The 23,904-nt window shown below is 47.3% G+C and overlaps 1 protein-coding gene across 1 annotated transcript in view; it reads right to left on the bottom strand.

The window, feature by feature from the left end:
* Positions 1–22,695, bottom strand: part of LOC121823935 (lipoxygenase homology domain-containing protein 1-like) — an 82,568-nt gene extending 59,873 nt beyond the window's left edge. Inside the window, exons 1-4 of the mRNA XM_076554690.1 lie at positions 22,566–22,695; positions 18,140–18,254; positions 10,299–10,379; positions 7,769–7,953 (exon numbers count right to left, since the gene is read on the bottom strand). Coding sequence (XP_076410805.1) covers positions 7,769–7,953; positions 10,299–10,379; positions 18,140–18,254; positions 22,566–22,695 — 511 coding nt within the window. The remainder of the gene's footprint in view (positions 1–7,768; positions 7,954–10,298; positions 10,380–18,139; positions 18,255–22,565) is intronic.
* Between the last annotated feature and the right edge of the window lie 1,209 nt (positions 22,696–23,904).

Here is a 23,904-nt window from a genome sequence, read left to right as displayed (position 1 = left end):
CCCTTCTTGTGCTAACCACAACCCCCCACTTATTTTGATGGGTGGGGCGCCACGCCTGACATGGTCTTATTCGTGCACATCCGTAACTCAGTGGGCCAATCACAGTGTAGCGCAGCACAGGCTGTAATGAAGTCATAAACTAGATACCTGACGGAATGCCTGAGAGAAATGGTCGTGGTACTGAGAATAAACACAGTCCATTTCTACCTGTCCCCGGGGCCTGGGCCACCTCCAGACTGGCTGTGCCGTTGGGTGTAGCAAAAGGTGGAGGGCAATTAGACCGGCAGTTCAGATGAGGAAAACGCTAGTGCTTCTCGAGAGAACTCTTTGCTCTACAAGCATCCCCTGGTCTCTATGAAGCATGTGGCGAGACAGGCTGCAACTGTCCCTACCATTAATCCATCAAAGATTAAACGTGTCTTAGGAGGTTTGTTCCTAACAGAGCCCAGGAAAGAGGTGCCAGCTGGGAGCCAGGGGCGGGGCAAGCCTGGGTCCTCTGAATACAGGGGCTTTCTCCCACCATTTGTGACAGGGTCCAAGTGTCACACGTTCATGAGCTATTCAACATGGGTTCTGACAGCCTAGGCAGCAAATGGTTTCCCAGCCTGGATAGAATATGAGTCTGGGTCTCAGAGGCCTGCCCCATGCTCAGATGGCCGAGCTTACCCAAAGTGATGTGGCGTAGGATCCGTATGAGTTTAAGCTACACAATCATCTCTACTTTTCAAGATGGATGACTTTGTGGGTTGGACCTAGATTGTGGCCTAGGTAACAGCATGCTGGCAGGAGAAAGCCAGGCCAGGGTTGACCTACACAGGTCTTGCTCATGCTGCCAGACTACACAGACCCCCAAGGCAAACGCTTTAAGACCCAATGCTGGGGCACCCCAAGTATCTCATTATCTTGTCAAACCTTATCAAGCTCTGATGTCTCTACATTTGCATTGCCCTATACCCCACCTCAGCCTCAAGAATGGGTCAGTGGCGGCCTATCAGCCCTGAGATCTCAGCCTGTGTAACTCTGCATCAGGCTTACCAATCACATGTAGGTCCTGTGCCTGGGAATGTCACAACAAAAATGACAGTAGAAGTACAGAAATCAGTGAGCGGAGAAACCTGAGATGGGCGAGAAAGACGGTGTGAGAGAAAACCAGCATCGTATGGGACCTCAAGGGACATCCAGTATGGCTTCCTGGTAGGACAAGAAAGCAGAAGTGTAGACAGTTACAAGTGACTTGCCCAAAGTCACACAGTGGCTGAAATGTGATCACAGACCCAAGGGCTCTGCCTCCCAGGAGAGAGCTCTTGGCACCTGTCTATTGCTGCCGTTATAGGTGAAACACCACACACCACACGTCCCCCATATACACAAACCTATTGCCAGCCGATGTTCATACAAGTCCTTAGGAATCAATGGAAGTGGCAGATGGTGGGGCGGGGGCAGGAGACACCCCAGTGTTACTCTGGGAGCAGCACAAGCTTAGTTAGAGATAGGTAGATAGATAGATAGATAGATAGATAGATAGATAGATAGATAGATAGATAGATAGATAGATAGATAGACAGATAGATATTTGGTCATGAGAGTTAAAGAGGCAAACAGCCATCCCTGCAGTGTGGCATTTCTTAGCTATTTATCCATCTCAAAACACCTGGGAGTTGCATCCCACGCTGTCAGCCAGAGAGATTTGCTTTGGCAGCTACTAAGGAGGATGCTGTGTCTCAGAGAGTGGGAGCCTGAACTTGGCTTCGGGCCCAGGGCTTCCATAGGTCTAGAGACAGCACCATGGCTGCTCTGCCCCTCTGATTCTAGGTTGTAAGAAGGAGAGTTACTCCAGACCAGACACTAAAAACCTTCCAGGAAGAGTCGGGCATGCGTGATAATGGAAGAGATGCCAAGAGGCAGATGGAAGGACAGAAAATTCACAGCTCCTCTGAAGCAGTTGAATAGCTAAGCCTGTGTTCCTAGGGATAATAAATGCAAATGTTCTGGAGAGGTGGCTGCCAGCCTTCCATAAATTCCAGAAGATGCCAGGTCCCCTGGTACCCTCTCTAAGTGGGAGACAATCGGGGAGATGGCTGCCAAGTCCCTGTGCAAGCTCCACGTGTGCCTGAATTGCTTAATTGTGTGTGCTGCCTGCCTGGACCATTCCAGTGCAGTGCTGGGGAAGCCAGCCAATACAGGGACCCCACTGCCGCTGGTTCATGTGGGGATGCTAGGAGGATCCAGAATATTTCTCCAGTGGCCTTAAGTCCTGGGCAGGAATTGAAAAATTGGAGCACAGCAGATGCTCTCTTTTTTCCAGGCGAACAGAGACCTTGCACTGCAAAGTCGACGTGATGCAATTCATTGTTTAAAAACATTTAATGACCATCCAGAATGAATTAAAAGAAGTAGGCCATCAAGATAGGCAGAACAATGTTGAAAAAGAAGAATAAAAGTACAGGTCTCACAATTTCTGATTTCAAAGCTTATTCTAGAGCAATGGGAGTGGACTGACTTGAGAATAAATATATTGACCAATAGAAAAAGAACAGAAATAACCTGTGAGTATACAGTCAGTTATCAAGAGTAAAAGGCAACTGGATGGATGGGAGAAAAATATTTATAAATCTTATATCTGATAAAAGGTTAATATTTAGAAAAATAAAGAACTCCTACAGCTCAACAAGAACAAAATCCAAACAACTTGATATCTAAAACACGTGCAAAGGATTTAAATGGATAGTTCTCCAATGAAAATATGCAAATGACCAAGAAGCACATATGAAGAAATCATCAATATTATGAATCATTATGGAAATGCAAGTCAGAACCACAAAGAGATACAAATGCGTGTCTACTGGATAGTATTATCAAAAGGATAAGCACTGGTCATGATGTAGAGAAACTGGAACTCTCAACACTGTAGGAGAGGATGCAGGAATGTTGCAACCACCATCCAAAACAGTATGGGAATTCCTCAAAATTCAATACAGGATTGACCTAATCCTAAGTATAACCTACCCCTTGGTGTACATCCAGCAGAGCTGAAAGCGGCAACTCAACCTGTATACCCATGTTCCCAAGAAGCTTTATCAATAATGACCAAAAGGTACTAACAGCCCAAATATCTCTCTCATGTACACACACACACACACACACACACACACACACACACACACACACACGGAGAGATAGATGAAATGAGTGAAGATGCAGTATATATTATATTAAATATTATTTCTCTTAAAAAGAAATTAAGTTCTGACATATGCTACTGGGTGGATGAAGCTTGAAGGCATTGTGCTAAGTGAAATAAGCCAAGTATGAAAGGACAATTATTGTGTAATTCCATTTACACGAGGTTATTAGAGTTGTCAAATTCAGAGAAACAGAAAACAGACCTGAGGTGATCAGGGCCTGGGAGGAGAGGGCCTATGTGCTCGAGTTTAATAAGGACAGAGTCTCAGTTTAGGAAGAGAGAAGGTTCTGGAGACAGATGGTGGGCTGGTTAAAAAAACACCTTGAGTATGCTTACTGCCACTAAACTATGACCTTAAAATGATTGAAATGGTCATGTTTGTTCATGCACATTGCCCTACAATTAAAAACAGAAGAACAAGATAGCGGAATCAAAGTGTTCAACCTGACCTGGAGAAACCTTCCTCCCCTTCTCTAAAACTGAGTTCTAGCCAGGAGAACCCTTCCCTGAAGACCTGTATGGGCCGGATACTGTCTGTCAAGCAAGGCCTGGAGCAAGACAAGCAGAAGACTCCGGGAGAGGGCTAAGGGTTCAATTTCAAAAAATAGCTTTCTCATCATCAATGCTGCTTTGTAGTGGCAGGGTCACCCTGGGAGGCTGAGAACTGCCTGCCACTCAAGAAGGGTGTGAAGGTGGGAGAGGGTCACCCAGGACAGCAGGAGGTTGGAACAGCTGACTTCCGTGACTCCATAGAGCTCTCACAGAGCCAGGCTAATTTGCCCTTGATCTTGCCCTGCCTAAGATACAGGCAGGAGGCAATTCAGCTGAGGATAAGCTGACCCTCACTCTAGTCCCAGCCCTTTCAGCAATCTTCAATTGGCCTTCGATGAACCTCAGTGCAGTTAATACCTACGAGGACCTTCTTCACCTCATCCTCATCCTCAAAGATGTGGGACCAGTTAAGCAAGGACTTAAGAAGAGAGGCAATTATGGTTGGCACCTCCTGCCTTTCCTCTTTCTCTGCCTCCTCTGCTTTCAGAAGGAGCCAGTGCTGTCTCCCCAGGTGTGATCTGTATACTGGGTGGTCTGGGAGATCCCAGTATTCATATATGAGGATCATCTAAGAAGGTGTATTCACATTACTGAGTACTGGTGTGTAGCTCTATGGAGAGCAGTATTTATGCCATACCTTTTGTTTTAGGCAAGTTCACAAGGCTATTAAAAGGTGAATAAGGAAGAGTGATGCCTTATGTACATGGTGATTGAAGGAGGTAAAACCCTTGAAGGTGGAATGGGACTGACTAGGGTTGGGGAACCCTTGGGTGGATTGGGGAAGGAGCTGTCTAATTAAGTCCCTGTTGTGGGTCCCCAAAGCCTGATAGCCAGGCTCAGGGAAGCAGAGGACAGGCTTTTGGGGCGGGTTGTGCTGCCTGACTTCCTTAAGAAGCCATACAGGGCATTTCTCAACCTGCTGAGATCAACTGAGAAACCAAACTCAGTGGCAAGGTCTTCCATCTTAAGGTCCTCTCTCCGTGAAGTTGTGAGGCTGATCAATATCTACCTACTTCCTTCATGACCTCCTGCCTCTGCCTTTCCTAACGTCCTCTTTCTACTCACTGGGCTCCAGGAAAGGAGAAGGCAGTCCTAACCTAACAAGGCTGTCTCTCTGAACATTAGGAACATGTTGGGCACTTGCTTGAGAAGTGCATTTAAAGGGGAGCTACAGAGGAAAAGGCCTTCTGAGACCCTGTCGTGGGTCCACTGCTGCCCTCTGCTGCTACCCACAGGGAAAGCTCTCTGGTGCCTGATACTTGATACTTGGATCCTGCTCCATCCTGCCTTCCCATTCCATGGCTGCCTGCTGACTGATCTGCCCAGTCGGAGGGTCCTCGGGACATCCTAGAACACCTGCCTTCCCTGAAGAGAAGAAGGTTCAGTTGAGTATCAGTCAGAACTCGTAGCAGTGCCCGCTTGGGGATGGAGAAAAGAGCAACGGGTCTGTGAAACAACCATCTTCTTGGGCAGCGCTGGGGCTTGGTAGTAATAAATTGAAATTGTTCCCTTTCCTCTGTCCCATTACTGCCTACTGTGCAAGTTTTAAATATTCCTCCTACTAAGTGACATGAGTGAAAAACTAATTTTCTTCCCCGTTTTTGTCATTAAAGGCCTTCAATAGCAGCCCAGTATCAAGTCGGTGGGATTCCAGTTGAAAAACAAAAAGCCTTAACCTTTTGTTAGCGGGTATAGTTGAGTCAGTATTTGAAGATCCTTTGCATTTCTTTAGCTGGAATCTAGGCTGGAAGTACCAAAGCCTGGTGTCCTGGGGCCGGCGATGAGGCTGGGCCCGCGCAAAGACTTGGGCATCAGGTCAGCTGCACTTGACTCTCATGGGAAGCTAGAGGACCACTGAGCTACCTTCTCTCTTAGTGGGGGACTTTCCAGGAGCTTTTCTCCCGACAGTGCCACCCCAGACTTTTGTGTGGCCAAAGCAGGAGGTAAGATGAGAAGCTGGAAGCGGGAAAATTCCAAGAACAGAGAGAGAGAGAAGAGGAAGAGATGACAGTTTGCTGTGGACTGACCTGACAGATGCTGTCAACAACTCAAGACGTGTACAGTTTGAGGGGAATCTGAAATTTACCCCAGAGGAAGACAGGAAAGAGCAATGAACAGACAATTCCCACATGCATGTGAGCATGTACTCGAGTGCGTGCACACGCGCACACAGAGAGAGAGAGAGAGAGAGATCATTTTACTATCCATAACATATCTCAGAACTCCATGACTTCATGTAAATCTCAAATATATATAATAGAATTTATCAAAAAACAAAGTTTAAAAGTAGACAGCTGTCAATAAACATGAAATGTTCAATCATACTAGTAACCAAAGAAGAACATTGAAAGGCCCTTTTACGATCCAGCTGAAAAGTCACACTATACTAACCAAGTGTTGGTAGTATTGCATTTATGAGGCTGTGCTCTGTCCGATATCTACTTCCTGTGGCCATTTGGAAATGCGCATCGAAAACCTGAACCAGGTTAGTGCGATGGTCCAGTGGGCAAAGGCATTTGTTGTCAAGCCTGACAACGAGAACTTGGTTCTTGGGACCCACACGGAGGGGAGAATGAACTCCTTCAAACTGTCCTGTGACCTCCACATGGGCAGTATGGCAAATCTGCATTTGTACACACATGCACTACACACACACACACACACACACACACACACACACACACACACACACACAAATACCATATAAATTCTTTGAAAGCTTTAACTAATAGGCGTACTGTTTGACTTAGAAATTCCACTTTGGAATTTATCATAGCAAAAGAGCTTTAAAATCTAAACAATGCATTTGGGTGTTTTGTTTTGTTTTGTTTTGGTTTGGTTTGGTTTTTCAAGACAGGGTTTCTCTGTGTAGCTTTGCGCCTTTCCTGGAACTCACTTGGTAGCCCAGGCTGGCCTCGAACTCACAGAGATCCACCTGGCTCTGCCTCCCGAGTGCTGGGATTAAAGGCGTGCGCCACCACCGCCCAGTTGGGTGTGTTTTTTAAGAAGAGAAACAGACCATAGATGTCCAATGATGAGAGATTCAGTGACCAAATGACATATTCCAGACCAGTAGTTCTCAACCTTCCTAATGCTGTGTGACCCTTTATTACAGTTCCTCGTGTGACCTCCAACTATAAAATTATTTTCATTGCTACTTCATGAGTGTAATTTTGCTACTATTATGAATAGTGGTGTAAATATCTGTGTTTTCTGGTGGTCTTTGGGGATTGCAACTCACAGGTTGAGAACTACTGTTCTAGACCATACATGGCCACTGGAAATAGGAATATTAAGTAATATTCAGTGGCATAGAAATAACCATGCTATAGAACAGATGACATGCCAGCCCATTATTTCATAGCACATATGCATGGAAGGGACTAGAAATTAATGCATCTGTCACTGGTGGGTGGTATTTTTCTAGGTGATGGGATTAAAGTATTCTTATTTTATATTTTTATGTGTCTATTTTCTAAACTTTGTGCAATGATGAAATTTGGCTTTGTAAGAAAATAAAACCTTGATAACATTTTTTATATTTTTGGTTGTGAGCCTAGCCTTTAACGGCTGAGCCATCTCTCCAGCCCCTTGATAACATTTTTTAAAAGAACCAATGAGGTTTCGGGTTTAGTGCAATAGGGATTATAGACGGAAATGCCCGGGGCTCCAAGTTGCTTAAGAGGTGGAAACTTGGAGGTAGGTAGGGAAACAGAACCACAGCCTAGAGACCAGAGTCGATGCTTACTTCTGCCGGATGCACTGGGGGGAGGAGGGACCTGGAGATAGTATGGGCATATGTCAGAGGGCAGAGCCAGCGATTTTGCTAATGTGTCATTCTGCTGAGTAACTGGCCATAGGAAACTGCCCCTCTTCTCCTGCCCCAAAGTCCCTTTCCTCTTCCACAGACAAATACTAGCCAGCACAGATGGAATTTCACTTGGCCTAAATCAGGAGGAAAGCATGGTGGGGTGGGGGGGAGGTGGACTTCCAGAGCATGGGCATGATGGGAAGACAAAGCTAGCTACTGACCTCTGGGCATGTCCATGGGGTCGAAGCTGGCTAGGAGGTCGCGACACCACTGGCGGTCACCTTCCACCTTGCTCAGCCAGCTGTTGCAGTTGAAGTAGTAGCGGAGATGGGGCCTCTTCATGTCGGTCACTATCACTCGGTCCAGGTACCAGCTGGCGTTCAAGCCGGTATTGTCATGCTCGATCCTGGGGCAGAAGCCAACACACACACTTCACCGGCAGAACCAGGGCGTCGCCCCTTCCATACGAGGGCACCCAATGGTTACTCCAGAGAGAGGGCTGGTCATTTGCTTCCTTCGGCTTTAAGCTTCCTCATCTATTAATGGGGGTATTTTGCAAGGTAGATGCGCATAGTAATGCCTGTCATATTGTCACCCTGCCACAGGGAAATATTTTCTTTCATGGGAAAATCCCCAGGGGTCCTCGGTTGGAACACCCTGATCTGTGCCTGGCCGGCCCTGTGCTGTTTCCTAACCTTGATCTCTGCCAGCCCCTGTACCCTTTCTGCTCCGACCTGAGTTGTACATACACATCACCTCTATCAAAGTCAAGATAGAAAAGGCAGCCGACCCAGTCCTTACTAAAGGAGGGCATGAAGGAATAAGCAGAGAGCAGGAGCTACCTAGACCTTTGGACTTGGCAGGACACAGCCCCTGGGGTAAACTGCCCCCTCCCCTCACTCTGAGTCGATCGAGTCCCTCTCTCAGTGACTCTCACCCCGGACACTATCCTTAGTGTCATCGTCCAAGGGTCCCATTCTAGAACAAGACTATCCCATGGAAAGTTCACATGACCGAAACATACAATTCTAGATTGTTCTAGTAGCCTTGGTTTTGAAGATGTGAAGACACGGATAGGGTGGATTTTAATAATATGCTCTATCTCCCACTTACCATTTTAGCACATAACCATGTAAAAATTTAAAAATATGTTGTCCATTATTTTTCTTCTGCTAAGTCTCAAAAAAAAAAAAAAAAAACTGGTATCTGTTTTATCCACACAACACACTTGGTGTGAGTCAGCTGTATTTTAAATGCATAACAGCCACATGCCTCCTGTACTGGGTGACATAGATACAGATTCTTTTGAGTCCATGCCCCAAATCTTCTCACTTCTTACAGCTCTGCCTAATTTCTTCCCTAGAACATGGCCACTGGATGACATCATGGTACAAGGAACATCTCATCCCAGCCCATCATTTTGAAGCTTTATCCCAGGAACTCACCATCCACTATAGCCCATCACCCCAACAAACAGATGACCAGCCTGGTACATTGGGCCTGTCCTCTACAGGGTCATATGCCTCTGCCTGGCACAGAGTTTGACACCCAGGAAGACTTCGGTCACTTTCCCACGTACCCGCTTCTGCTCTGCACCTCTCCGCAAGAGCCCCCTCCCTGCTTATATCCCCTCCCCTGCACACAACCAGTGTCTGTGGCCCCTTGTGTCCTCTTCCTCTCCCAGCAAAGGGACTCTGTGGTCCCAAATTTTCTAGTGAGAGAAAGAAAATCAGGACTGAACTGAAGCTGCATTTGAGCCCTGTCCAGGCCCCAGTTGGGGGCAGTCAGACCACAGATGACCCTCAAGTGAGCATGAGCTGAATAGGGGTGGTTAGGGAATGGTCAAATGCTCTTTCTCTGGAGGCAGGCTGGAAGTGATCCCTTTTCATACAATTCATGGAAACTCCCCCAGCAAGAACAGCATCAGGGGAATGCTCCATCCAAAGGCTTCTTGCTGTGGATATTGTTCTATATAAATAAAACACTGATGGCCAGTGACCAGACAGGAAGTATAGGTGGGACAAGGGGAGAGGAGAATTGGGGAAACAGGAAGAAGGGGGAGAGACACTGCAGCCACCGCCAGGACATGCAGCATGTAAAGATGCCGGTAAGCCACCAGCCATGTGGCAAGGTATAGATTTATAAAAATGGGTTAATTTAAGATATAAGAACAGTTAGCAAGAAGCCTGCCACGGCCATACAGTTTATAAGTAATATAAGTGTCTGAGTGATTATTTTATATGTGGATTGTGGGACTGCGGAGCTTGGTGGAACCTGGAGAGAAGCCCTCCAGCAACAGCTTCTTGCCACACAGCTCTCACTGAGTGCTTGGTGGTTGCTCTATGCACTGACTCAGTGAGTCCTAGCATTATATAGATGAAGCACCATTTTTAGAGAGGAGGAAGCAGAAGCATGGAAAGATAAACTGTCTAAAATCCCACAGCTAAAAAACAGCGGAGCAAGTCCTTGGACTTGGACCCAGAGATTTGCTCCCAATTACCATGCATCAGTCTCTGTCAGAGCTTACGTCTCAACTGTGTGGAGAATTGTATCAAACTGTCCTATCCCGTGAAAGCAAGTCTCTAATGGGGCAGTTTGGAGCTCTGTGATTCAGGATGGGGGTAGGAGGATGGGAAGACAGGACACAATTCCAGCTTTTAGCAATTCCTCAAATGTCAGCCAGTTGAATATTAAATATCCAGAAAATGCCAATCTTGATCATCCCACCTGTGGTCAGGGGCAAACTCTCACCTGATTTTATAGATGAGGCCCACATTATTGGTTCGCACCCGGAATACGTCAACGTTGGCCTTCTCGAAAGCAGATTCACTCCTGCAGTGAACATGTGCAGTTAGTCCCACTCATAATGTGTCGCATGGGACCAGGAGCAGAACCAAAGGCTGGTATGCTCTTCCCCTCCTTACCCCACTCATGGGAAGAGCTGCATGCAACTAGCTACCATTCTGAGCTTTCTCTCTGACACAGTCTGAGAGGCGGAGGGGAAGGGCAGGCTGGCACCACGCTTAGGCTCACATCCAGGCGTGCCTTTGATTATTGCTATGAGTCACTAACACAAGCACAGTGGGCGAGACCAGCACTGTTGTGTGGACATGCAAACCACTAGCCGGTAGAAGAACCAGGGTCTGTTCAGGGTAGAGGAGAAGGAGGGGGTGATGGATGCCTGGAACTTCTTTTCTGCAGGGACCCTTTCGGCTCACCCTTGCCTGCCCCTTTCTGTGAGAAGAATTGCAATGTCAGCCCCAAAGTAGATGCAGACCTTGGGTAGCAACCTGTGGCTCTGCCATTGCAAGGAGAATGGGGAAACCTTTGTCCCACCCCTAGTCCAGCAACCACGGAGGTGGGGGCACTTAGGGTCAACATGACTGCCACCTGACCAACTGCAGTCAGAGGAAATACACCTGAAGCGTGAGGCAGTGTAGCGCCCAGGCCAGTCCCAGCTTCTTCACGTCCTAAACTCAAGTTGCTTACACATGGGAGGCTCAAAGCACCTTGCCCCAGGGTCTTCTGGAGTGGACATCTAAGTCTCATGCTAGCATCTATTTCATCTTCCACATGGGCTAAGAATCCAGCCATGAGAGCCCAGACCCCCGAGGAGCTTTGCCTGCCTCATAGCTGGGTCTTGTGGTTTGAGGGACTGTGTGCTTCCAGCCAGGGCTCATGGGACCAGCACATGGCCAGAAGAGAGAAAAGCACAGAAGACACTTGCTTATGCTATGCTTTACACATCAAATGCGTTCTCAGACAGCCCACAAAAGTCTCACACCCCATACATACCCAGTCACTATTGGAAACCTTTAAAAGGTTTGAGCTCAGAGTGTAACTCAGTGATAGAACACTTTCCTGGCATGCATGAGGCCCTGGGTTTGATTCCCAGCACTGTATAATAAAGAAGGTAGGGTCCAGTGGAGGAAAGTCAGGTCACTGAGGACAGGCCTTTGAAGGGGAGGTTGGGACCCCATGGGGACTCTTCTTTCTCTCCTTACTTCCTGGTTGCTCTGAGCTGAACAGTTTCCTTCACAACTGGTACTGACTTGCCATGGCCCCAAAAGCAAGGCAGCCAACGGATCATGGACCAAAACCTCCAAAGCTTCAGAGCAAAATACCCCTTTTCTCTTTTTAGTTGGTTTATTTGAGGTATTTACTATAGCCACAGAAAGTTAAATAACCTGAGCTTATGATTACTACTAGCCATCGGTTTTCTTCAAAATTAAGGGGTGAAGGGCTTTCTCCCCCAGACCACAGGCTGAAGGTCAGGCACAGAGGACCTTCCAGGTTCTTCAGGGCCCAGAAGCTGGGATTCTGCAAATGGACCCACTCTGGGGAACAATCTTTCCTTAAGAGGCAGGGGCACAATAGGACAGGGTCCGAGCCTCATAAGAAAGAGCGGAGCCCGTGAAGACATACACTAAGACAGCCTTGTGAAGGAAAAGAGAACCCGAGGAGAAACCTGGGGACAGAAAATGGGGAGAGGAGTGATGGGCATGACTAGGTTAGCTGTAGAGAAGCGGAGACTCCCAGGCTGGTGGCGTATGTCTGAGCTCAGGTGGGTGCTGTCCAGGGAGGAAGGGCGGGGCCAAGCAATGCCATTTTAAGTGCACAGACAAAAATGCCTCCTCCAAAGAACGAGCTAGTCTTCTTCCTGCGAAAATAGAGTTTCTGGATCCAGTGTTGAAAATGGATTCAAGCCAAACCAGTACTATGAAGGTCTGCTGATGTAGGGGGTTGCATCTGTGGAGAACAACAGGACACCCCAACCCCTGGTTCTGCCACAGCAGCTGTGAAATAACTTGGGAAATGCACGGACATCAATTCTTCACATTAAGATGTTGTGAATGAGAAACCAAAAAAAAGTGAATAAATGGTATTTTCTCTTTCAATACATGACACAAAGTAACAGATTTTTTAGAATAAATCGACAAAAATTTCTGCATTAAGTAAACACCCTAAGGAATAGACCCTGGGAAGCTGTATGATTGAATGCTTTGTAGCTATTAAGAATTCTATTATAAAAAGAACACGAAGTTTATAATACAAGCTTAAAAACATGCTAAGATGGAATCTGTGAGCAGAACAATCAATGCAAATGGGACACCATCATCATCTCAAAACAATGAGTGGGAGAATTTATACAAATATACAATGGCATGTCTAGAGGCTAAGACTATAATGGCTTATTTGTTCTTGTCTATATGAATTTCCACATTTTCTGGAAAAAAAATACATACTGATTTTGTGATTCCCCATGCTTCAGGGTCCCTCACCCCACTCCTAACACCCAACCCAGCCCACAGACTGCCAAGGACACAGTCTCTGAAGGTCTGAGAATGGTGAGTGTCATCTAAAGGTGCAAGGAACCTGGGAAACAGACTACAGGAAGCAGAGGACAAGGAGAGAAATGTCCCCAGACCATTTCAGCCAATGATGAATAACAAATACTATTGGGGTCCAGCCTCTCTATAGTCTTTTCGCAGAGTTCCAGAAGAGATGCTACCAGTGGTGGATTAATTAACATGAGGGGGTTCTTGAGTGAATCTAAGTACACGAAACTCTTTAGTCCATTCACTTTATTCTTCTGAATCAGTTCTCTCTCAGTTCTTTCTCTGCAGCATCTTTTCTGCTCTCATACTTAGCGCCTTTCTTGCCTGATTTCTCTCTACTATTTTCTGCTGTTATCTCTAAGTTCTATCTTAATTCTCCCATCTTGTTCTTCCCCATCTAGCTCTTCTCCATCTTCCATCTCATTCCCCTAGTCCTCTCTTCTAATCTTCCCTTTTCTCTCTCCCCAGTCCCGTTTAAAATACACATACAATCTGCAGCTCTCTGGCTCTGCTGCTTTCTGGTTGGGTAAGGCAAGTCTGCTCGGTAGCTAGGCGACCTGCATCACAGCTAGATATATACCTGGTAAGTAAAAGCCCTTTAATTCTGGGCTAATGGTTAAAGGGAGATCTAGAACTGAGATAGCACTTGGAAGGAAGAAGGCTAAGCTTAATTAGCACATCTGCCAGGCCTGGGCAGTTGTCTCATTGTAGATTCTTATCTTTCCTCAGGAACAGTCTGGATGCTGCAGTCTGTTCTTAGAAAATCTGCCAAGTATCTCAGATAAGATACTTTATCTGGAGGAGGTCCTGTCCAGATGTTGCTAATGACAATAATTACGGAAAGGCCTGAAATTAGGGGTCTGGCTGTGTGACTGCTTTTAGCACAGTTGGGAGATGTATATGCAAATACTTTAATTGTATAGGGGTAATTGTGCCCAGTGAATGATCAAGCTCACTGTTTTAGGGATGGAAAAGCTACAATAGCACATGAGAAATTCATAGCAGGAAATGGCCAATATTCAAAAGCCAATATCACCAAGACTCCTTAAGCTCCAGCTTTGTCCTCTGGAAAGGCCCCTGGCTTCTTCCAGGTCTAGCTTTGTCATAGTCAGCTGAATTCCTACTTCACATTTCTGTGGCCCGCAGAAGATGAGTATGAAGGAAGGCAGCTTGGTTTCCGAGGTGCCTCTGAGGAGGATTCTGGAAGGGAAGTTCTAAGAGCTTCCTTCAGCAACGGAGAGCCATAAATGCATGTCATGCTCTGTTGTGTTTATTGGAAAATCAGCCCATGCTACTTTGCAGCCACTGTAGCGGGGAGCAGAGATGCAGGGGAGAGATCTACCTGACCAGCAGGGCCAGAGACACTCTAGGCGATCTAAAGGCCATGCTGTTGGGGGCTGAGATGGTTCCTGGCCAGATGTGATGCTAACTTCACCCATGGAGACCAACCTGCTCTTGGCATCTCCATCCTCAGAGAAGAAAGAGCTACAGACAAACTTGACTGGCTGTCCACTCTCAGGAAAGACTGGGACTATCCCAAACAAATCCCCAGCCCCACCCACTCTGGGACTGAGTCTGGAATGTCCATTTCTAGAAAGCCAGAATACAAACGCTGTAGAAAACTGACCAAGGTTAGGTTAGAAACCCCAAAGGAAACAGAAATGCAAGCTCTTTGCATTTCCCAGGGGGAGGCGGGGCCCCGCCATGGCTCCTGCAACTTCCTGAAATAAAGTACACTTCCCATATCACCACTCAGCAGGGACTTCCCCCAGAGAGAGCCTCAGAAGGCTGCACCTGGCATTTTAGACACCAGCTAGGCAGAGCTTCCAAACTAAAATGCCAGGCACTTTCTCACACACTGGGGTGTGACTTCTCAGCAGGAAAAACAACATCCATAAAATACATGAAATCTCATCCTTTTGCCATATCTTTAACATGTAGCCTCCTGGGCAACAGGGGGAAAACAGGAAACCCAGAGGATGGAGACTTCCTCTGGAAATCATTTTGTAGGGACCTCACTGGGGTGGAGATTGAGTGAGGGTTCTCATGTGAGAACTAAGTGAACATCATTGTCTTTGCTGCCTAGGAGTCAGATAGCAAAGATTTTCTTGAAATAAGAATTGTGTTATATTGGGTGAGGGGTGAATCCTGCTAAACCATGAGGGATTCTGTGTTCTAGGACACAGGAAAGGGCACAGGAATGAGCTCAAATCAGGATGAGAGAGAAAGAGGGAAGACAAGAGACAAGAGATGAGAGGTGTGACCAGAGGCCATGGGAAGGGTTCAGGAGGAATGCCAAGAAAGATCAAGGTTGAATTTTAATACTGGGAGAGCTACAACTGACTTGTTTGCACTGGGCAGTGTGAAAGCTTTCTGGGGCCCAGAGCCATCAGAGAAGTCTTACATACCAAAGTGTGTGTGTGTGTGTGTGTGTGTGTGTGTGTGTGTGTGTGTGTGTGTACACATGTGCATGTGTATGTGAAAGTGTGTGTGCATGTGAGTGTGTGTGCATGTGTGTGTCTGTGCATGTGTGCATGTGTACAAGGATTCATGCTGGAGGTCACTCAGTGGGTTAGGCTTAGAGCTGGTTTGAGTGTGGAGAAGAGGAACTGGCAGACTGTGAAGTGTGGGGAGACAGAGGAGGAGGCAGCCTATCTCACATTACATGGGGACCCAGAGGTGACCTCACCTGCCACCCATGTGTGATGCATTCCAAACCCTCAGAAAGTCACATTTCCCCTCCCGAACTCGGTCCAGCTTGAGTTGCAGGGAGGTCATGGGCAGAATTTTACACATTTCTCTTTGTAGTCTTCTCCCTTCGTTTCTCACCGTGGCCAAATTCTGGTCTCTTGCTTCCCTTCCATCACGCTCACTAGCAAGATGACATCAGCCGCCACTCTGAACTCAGTATCCACAGACTGGCTTCCAGGCAAGACCTTCCAGTCTGGCCTCCAGCCTTTCCCATATGCTTCAACACAGCAACATGGCTCCCACTGGCCATTCCAGCAGCATCCACCATGGGACCTCCACTGTTCATACCCTGGCAAACTGTTCCTCCAGGTCTGACCTATCTTTTGGATTCCTTTCTTACCCGAGTTCATTTCAGCACCGAAAGCCTGTTAATGCCCTTCCCTGTGAAGCGTCGCTCCGGCCACATGATGTGTCAGGGATCTGCTGAGTTCTGCCTATTCGCCATGACCCAGGACAAGTGCAGAGCTCGGGACACCCGTTTCCACTGCAGAGCCATTGCTTCCCTGTGCAGTCCTCTCTAGTGTCAGCAGCACCCTGCTGGTATCCCCACCCGTGCCCACCCTCACGCTGCTGTTGAGCTGCCTTGACTAGCGGATCAAGCTCCCATCCACTCCCATGGTTTTGCTTTCCAATCTCAAGCGTGATACGGATCTAGGCAGAGATTCTCTCCAGGAGCCTCCCCAGCAGTCTTCAGTGGTCTCTGGGATTGCTGGCTTCCATGCCCTAGGCTGGTCTGCAGAAGCTGGCTCCCATGCCCTCCTGGTTCTGTCAACCCACCCATACCTTTCCTACCTGTGCCTCCAGGTACCTGTTCTTATCCCATTGAGGGGGAAAGCTGAAAGCCAGGCTCCCTGGCGGTGGGCACTCAGTCACAACCCTTCTCAGTGTGTTACATCAGTGATCTGGACCTCCCCGAAAGAAAGTTTGCTAAACTGACAAGCAGGGAGGGAAGGAAGCCAAGGATTCTGGGTACATAAAAGAAGGGAAAACTGTGAGAGCCCACTACGAAAAGATAAAAGGATGGTTTTACTTGAAAAGCAGGCTGGAGACTGCAAAAACCAGCTGGCCACCTTCCCAGGTCTAGTAGCATCTCCTTCCTCTGGGAGGAGATGTGGCAAAAAGGATGAATATTTCATGTATTCCTTTTACCGTGCCCACATCATAGGAGGGAAAGACTTCCACGAGAGTCATGTGCAATATGAGTAGTACAAGGAGGCAGGTACCCTGTTCTGCAGAAATGGACAAAACAGCATGTTATTCCCATCTCAAAGTTGCTACATGGGTGCCAGGGCTCTTATTCAGTACTTACACATAACAAGACTAGTCTCCTGCAAAGCACAGTGTCTCCAGTCTCTTAGCACGGCCACTTCACCTCTCTAGATTTTCCCCCTCTCCCCCAAGAGGTACCAGGCCATCAACTCTAGAGACTACAACCTGTGGTATCAGTAGCTCTAGAAGGGAGTCTTTTGCATACTCCAGGGCCGCAAAGTCATGTAGTCAATTAAAATGTCTATACCACAAATATGAATGAAGGGCAAGGTTTCCCACAAAAACGCTCAAGGGCTGTGAGCTTCTCTCCCAGCCTCAGTTTTCCTATGAATGGAGTAAAACAGATCAGTAGATTTAAATGGCTGTGGAACTTTTTCCTCAGTTAGAATCCTGCTCAGAAACCCAGTGGATCACATAATGAGAAGTAGGATTGCTCTGAAAGATGAGGGCACAGTGGACCCAGACCCAGCTGCTTAAATCTGTCCAGACAACACAGGCTGAGTGAAAGCCATTGAGCAAGACTATTCCTAAGGCCCATAGCCAACTCTGAAATCCTGTCATTCTGCAGTACCCTCTTGGGTCCCCTGTGCTTGCTTGTGCGTGTGTGCAGCGAGGCACAGACCAAAGAGTAGACAGCAGTCTCTGCCCTCCAGGGATATCGAAAAGTGAAGGGATCAGGTGTATGCAGAGCACACACACATACATGACATGTGACTGAGGGTACATGGATCCCAGGCAGTTTTAATGTGATGCTGGCCATCATGAGACCTCAGCATAGAGCATCTCAAGACCATGGCTCCCTCACAAATGCTCTTCATGACATTCATTATCTCAACTGCCCATGGATGGTAGATAAGGAAATCAAGGCCTTGGAGACCCTGAGATTTTGGCAAAGTTACATGGAACAGGGCAGCAAAGCTAGTCCTAGACCCAGGTTTCTTAGTACTGATTGCTTATTCTCCAATATCAAGGGATATTCCTATGTATCCCTTGGGAGATCTAAACTAAACATTACTGTTTACAAATTCTAGAATGAGACAAAGGAGAATCACAAGAAAAGTACTGGGCAATCCTCAAGATGATACTCAGATTGTTGACAGAGAACTTTTGACATTCAACATGGCTGTGGTCCAACTGTCCCATCTCTACAGAGGAGAAGGCCACCATTAGGTTCTAGAATTTGGCCAAACAAACTAATGTCCCAGGACCCCAACAAGCCAAAGTGGTACTCACTTGCTGGTGAGATGGAGCTTGGGAGAGAGCCCATTCTCTCCAAAAATTGTGATGAACACGTTGGCATCTGTCCCTGCGCCTCGGACATCCCCTGTGGCTGTGACCACCTCGTACACTGGGGGAGGAAAGAAAAAGATTACAGGCTCAGAAGGGCACCCAGAACCCCGTTCTCACAGCCCTGAACCTAGGTCAAATCCACACTAACTCCTACTGCAAGATCAAAAACTCCCTGTCAATGCCAGACACTGCTTTTGAAGAGGAATCCGAAAGCTTGGGGACAAGGCCGGCTTCATTCTGCACGGGTAAGCCGCCTAAGGGCTGAGTATGCAGTTTGCCTCAAGCGGGTATGTCTTTGGCAGGAACACTGAGTTCACTCTCATGGTCTTTTTGAAGCTCACATGGCTGTTGCTAACACCATTTCGGGTCAGGGTGTCCAGTACCTGCAGACTTGCTGAGGGAGACTCTATTGAGATTCTTAGAAATGGCAGTGTGGTAGTTGGAATGAAAATGGCCTCCATAGACTCAAAGAAAGTGGCACTATTTGAAAGGATTATGACTTGTGGCCTTGTTGGAGTTGGTGTGGCCTTGCTGGAGGAAGTGTGTCACTGGGGGTGGGTTTACGGTTTCAGAAGCTCAACTCAGGTCCAGTGTCATCTCTCTCTCTCTCTCTCTCTCTCTCTCTCTCTCTCTCTCTCTCTCTCTCTCTCTCTCTCCCTGTTGCATGACAATCTGGATGTAGAATTCTCAGCTCCTTCTCTAGCACCATGTCATGCTTCCTGACATGATAATAGTGGACTAAACCTCTGAACTGTAAGCTAGCTCTAATTAAATGTTTCCTTTTATAAGAGTTACTGTGGTCATGGTGTCTCTTCACAGCAATAGAGACTCTAACTAAGATCTGCTATAACCAGGGGGGATGAGCGGGATGAGCAGAGGCATTCAATGGCCAGGAGTCTAAGCAAAACTGTAGGAATGTGTCTTGGATCCATTTTTGGAATCAACTCCCAGAATCTGGCACAGATCCAGCTTGGGCAGTGTTGCTGCAGCCAATCACCCCCAAAGCCACGTCACCTCTGCTAAGAAGTGAGAACAGCCACACACCAACCTTTCCAGTAGCTATTCCTATCTCCAAATGAAATGTGTGTCCCCATCCTGTTTTATGAAGAGACTCACTTCTGAATCAGTCGTGGGCTGGAAACGCTGATTCAGGGAACCGACCACACATGTGTGCAGCGAGGGAGGCTGACCCAAAGGAAATGACTGTGTTGGGAAGGAGGAATTTGCAATGTGACGAGCTGGTCAAATGTGGGAAGGGTATTTGAAATATTCAGGGTGTGTGCCAGCTGTCCGTCACATGGTGGAAATGTGCAAACACCAATGCTTGGAGCTGTGTCATAACCAACAATGACTGAGGACTTACTGAGTGCCCAGCCCTGAGCTAGGGGCTTCATGCACATTATCACACTTGATTTTTGCTGCGAACCTATTCTACTTCTGGCCTTTTATAACAGGTCCCCCATTACAGAATATATTTAAGCTCTCTTCAGGAGGTCTTGTGATCAGGTTGCCACTTGGAGGTTAAACATTCATTATTCAAAACTATCAATTGGCAGCCCATTCTACCAGAAGTCTTTGTCCCATGTACAAAGCAGCAAAATTGAAGGGTGGAGGGTCGAGAGTAAGAATCCTTCTTAGCACCTGTAGCATTCTGGGCCTGTGGAAGGTGCATCCCAATTATTATTCATCCTACTGCAAACCCATAAGCCTCTGTGTGCTGGGGCAAAGTGTTGGGCATCAGTGCCACAGAGATCTAGGGGTAACCACTTAGAACCAGGATGGCTCTGTACAAGTACCTACCTACCTATAACACGGGATAGTAATATCTGCTTTGAAAAACTATTCTGGGAATTGAAGGTGCCGAAGCCCTGGTACATAAAAGATAATAAATAGCCTTTCTCTTTTGAAGCTATTGTTCACGCAGAAAAAGCCCATTTCATCCAAGAGCTCTACCACCTGTTCCTTTGGCAAACAGTGCATTTGCTCAAGCACCATGAACGCAGTGTGCAGTTAATTCTGAAGCCCTTCAGGAGCATCTCTGATTCTAATGTGGTCCTTCCTTGCCTGCGAAGAATGGGATCTGCAGTGTCTGGGGGTGATAGGAACACTGGATATCCCTGGTTCTGACAAAGCTTGCAGAGGAGCCATGCATGGAGAAAGTAGCCAATGTGTATCTCTGAAGAGACTCGTGACAGGCTTGAGTCATCACAGCCTGCACTCCAGGGGAGCCTTCCAGCAGCAGCCTCAAGTGTGGCCTGCATCATCAGTGTGAGCACAGGGCATCTCTGAGTCAAGTAGACACAGGAGAATGGCCATCCTGAAGGAAATGCCACAGCCACATCATTTGAATTTTGTGGAAAGAGGCCCAGAGGGGCTTAAGTTAGAGAAGAGGAAAATCTGGGCTCCAGGACAGGGGTGGGAGAGCTGACTCACTAACCCACCCAGGAGAACACGACTACTCCCCAAGTCAGACACTCGACATATAGAAGTTGCTCATCTGAACTTGATTACAGCTAAGGCCATCAAGAAAAGGACAGAGTGAGTCACGAGTGAAGACATGGATTTGGAAGGCATCCAACAAAGGACTCACACCCAGAAAGTATGAATAATTCCCGTCAATAAGTAAGAAAGACAGAGGCTGCATACTTTTAATACACGATTTCTTTAAAAGATACACAGTCACTTATCATGAGATGGAAAACTTCCAGTTTTAGGTTTTAGACCCAAGAGAGACAAAAACAGATGCACTCAAAGCCATGAACACGATGTTCATAATAACCTGTTCTTAGTAGACCCTAATGATGAACTACCTAACTGTCAGTCAACAGGTGAATGGGTAAACAAGCCATGGTATTTCCACACCCTAGGCTACCACGCAGCAATGAAAAGCAGGGAGCTACTGACACGCAGTCATGGAACACCTATTCTTTACAACGCTATTAAAGTGAAGCCATCAATAGCAAATATGACCTATTGTACAGGAGGCAAAAGAACGGGGCTTGGAATTGGGACCAGGAAGCTGGCTGGGAGCAACACAGGGAAACTTAGTCTCGCTAATGTAAATATTCTTTACATTGACTTGTCATATATACTAGTCAAACAGGACATTTAAAATAGATGTACTTCATAGTAAATTTCAGTAACGCTGAGAAGTGCGAAAACATCTTAATGTGTCACCAAAGATACTCAAATGGCCACCAAATACGGGAGATGCACAAACAAACATGTTCAGCACCATCATTCATCAGGGGAATGAAAATCCCAGGAAGATGCCACCGTATGCCTGCCAGAATGGCTGGGATAAAGAGGACTGGAAATACCAAGCATGGCCAGAATGCGAAACTATTGTCTCTCTCTTACAAAATGGGGGTGCACAAGAGGCTATAGGCATTGATAGGTGAACAGATATTCACCCTGTAACCTAGAACTTTAACTTCCAATTACAAATCCAGGAGAAATGAGTGTGTGTGCGTGCGTGCGTGTGTGCATGTGTGTGTGTGTGCGTGTGTGCGCGTGCATGTGTGTGTGTGTGTGTGTGTCCCAGACCTGTACAGCTTTGTTCACGATAGAACAAAAATAAAGGCAGAAGGAGCTCAAATGTTCAGCAACAGGAGAATCATCGAATCACCAGTGATGTAGTTATAAAATGCAATCATATTCGTGAATAAAAAGAACAAAATATGGCTCATGTCAAAGCATGCACAAACCTCTCAGGCAAGGTGTTAAGTAAGAAAGAAGACAGGCCCCAAAACACACACACACACACAGCAAAGTATGTAACTCGCCCCTGTAATCCCAGCACTGGGCAACTGAGGCATGAGGACTACTGAGAGCTGAGGGCTAGCCTAGGCTACATAGTAAGCAAACAGTAAGAACTGAGCTACATAGTGAGACCCTGGCTCCCAAAAAAGTACATACTGTGTGACTTTTTTTATATGAAGTTAAAGAACAGGGGGGCAGAAGCGGTTTGTAGAGATAGATTCCGGAGATTTGTTAGGTCCGGCAGAGGTACGAAGGAGCTCTTTAGGGGCTGTACATGCCCCCATCCTGGTCTAAATCAGCATATCCACATGCATATCCACAGGTAAGTTCTCTTCTTGGTACTTCTGCATCCTATATTGTGTGCATACCGGCCCGCCGTCTAATTTGTTTTTTGATTCAAAAAGACCAGTGCAGCCAGCTGGGAATACGAGGCAGTTCCAGCACCACAATCCTATTCTGTTCCACGGGAGCCCTGCCAACTAGCAAGGCACCTGATCTCCCGCGCCATGGGGCCCTGCACTCCCCAACCCCCAGACTCACAGGGTGTGGAGGAGCTGGTAAGCAGTGGACCAGTCCACAGAGGATGGAACAGCTCCCACCACCTTACCCTTGGCCTTGTAGTACTCATGCTCCAGCTCGTCTTCGTTGTCCTCTGAATTGTAGTTCAGCAGCTCCTCCTCGTACAGGCCCAGAAAGTCGATGTCTTTCTTCCTCCGCTTTTTCTTCTGGGGCATCATTTTGCCGCCTGCCTCTTCTGGGACCCGGTAAGCTCATGAATCTAACTCCATCCCTTCCCTGTGCCTCTCACTCAGAGAACTGCAGAGCCCTCAGCCCCTCCTAGGGCTCCAGGTCGGGATGCATCACACTGGCCTTGTTCTTTCTCTAGGTCTCCTGGGTCCTCATCCCAAAGCTTTGCCCCACTTTTCTCCTCTCTGGTCCCTCAGCCCAGCACAGAGCTTTGTTTCTTTTTCTTTACTTTTTCCCCTTTCTGTCCCCAGCTCAGGCTCTGCCGCCCTCTCTTGCTCTGAACCTGCACTGGGGCCTCTCCTTGAGCTCTATCACTTATTGATGAAAATGAGAAGGTTGTCCTCTTTCCTCCCACACACGCCCCTTTGCAGAGACTCAAGTGACATAATGTCCCGGCATCCACACCTCACCTGGCCTCACAACAGGGAGGGTGGCACTCAGGACCCCTCCAGGCCATTCCGAGGGCAATCGGGGGCCTCCTTCTAAGGAGACACCTGAGCTTCGTAGCCCATGAGAGCACTGGACAATGCCTTTGACCGGGCTTGGTCCTGGGGAGGGCAGAGCTGGGGGAATCTACCAAGCTCCTGGGCACAGAGGATCAGTTTCTCTCCATTATGCATGAGTGCTGATCATCTTACCCAGAGGGCAGCTTCTTGTTAGACTGCTCTCTGTTTCCAGCTCCCAGAAGAATGCTCTCTTCTGGAAGTGACCCTCTTCCAGGCATATCCTGCTGCCCCTCAAAGCATGCGGCTAGCCCACAAAGCAGTTTACTGATTTATGAGTTACCACCACAGTCAGCCTGGAACCTAGGACCTTGAGTAAGTCCACCCATCCTCAGGTGGCCCCAGAAGGGCACAGATAAGCCAAGATGCACTTGTACGGGCCTCATCAAGTGTCCCCAGGGTACTCTGCTAAGTGTCCTCAGGGTACTCTGCTAAGTATCCTCAGGGTACTCTGCTGTTCTCTATACTTCGGGAGAACCAGCCCCTGACCCTGCTTAGCCCTCTTCTCCTCCACCCTCAGCACTGGGGAATTCTGAGTCAGGGCAGAACAAGGGTTAGAGATCCTTTCCAACCCTTAGTCAGCAAGCAGAGCTTCCTATGGCCATTAGACACACACACACCCCATGCTCATTTTATTATGTTTTTAAAAGAGATTCCTTATAACCTGGGCTTGTAAGGTTTCTACATAGATTTTAA

Source organism: Peromyscus maniculatus, chromosome 19 (assembly GCF_049852395.1).
Source record: "Peromyscus maniculatus bairdii isolate BWxNUB_F1_BW_parent chromosome 19, HU_Pman_BW_mat_3.1, whole genome shotgun sequence".
Lineage (NCBI taxonomy): Eukaryota > Metazoa > Chordata > Mammalia > Rodentia > Cricetidae > Peromyscus > Peromyscus maniculatus.
Note: the sequence above shows the minus strand (reverse complement) of the source record. Positions and strands in the feature narration are given on the sequence as shown.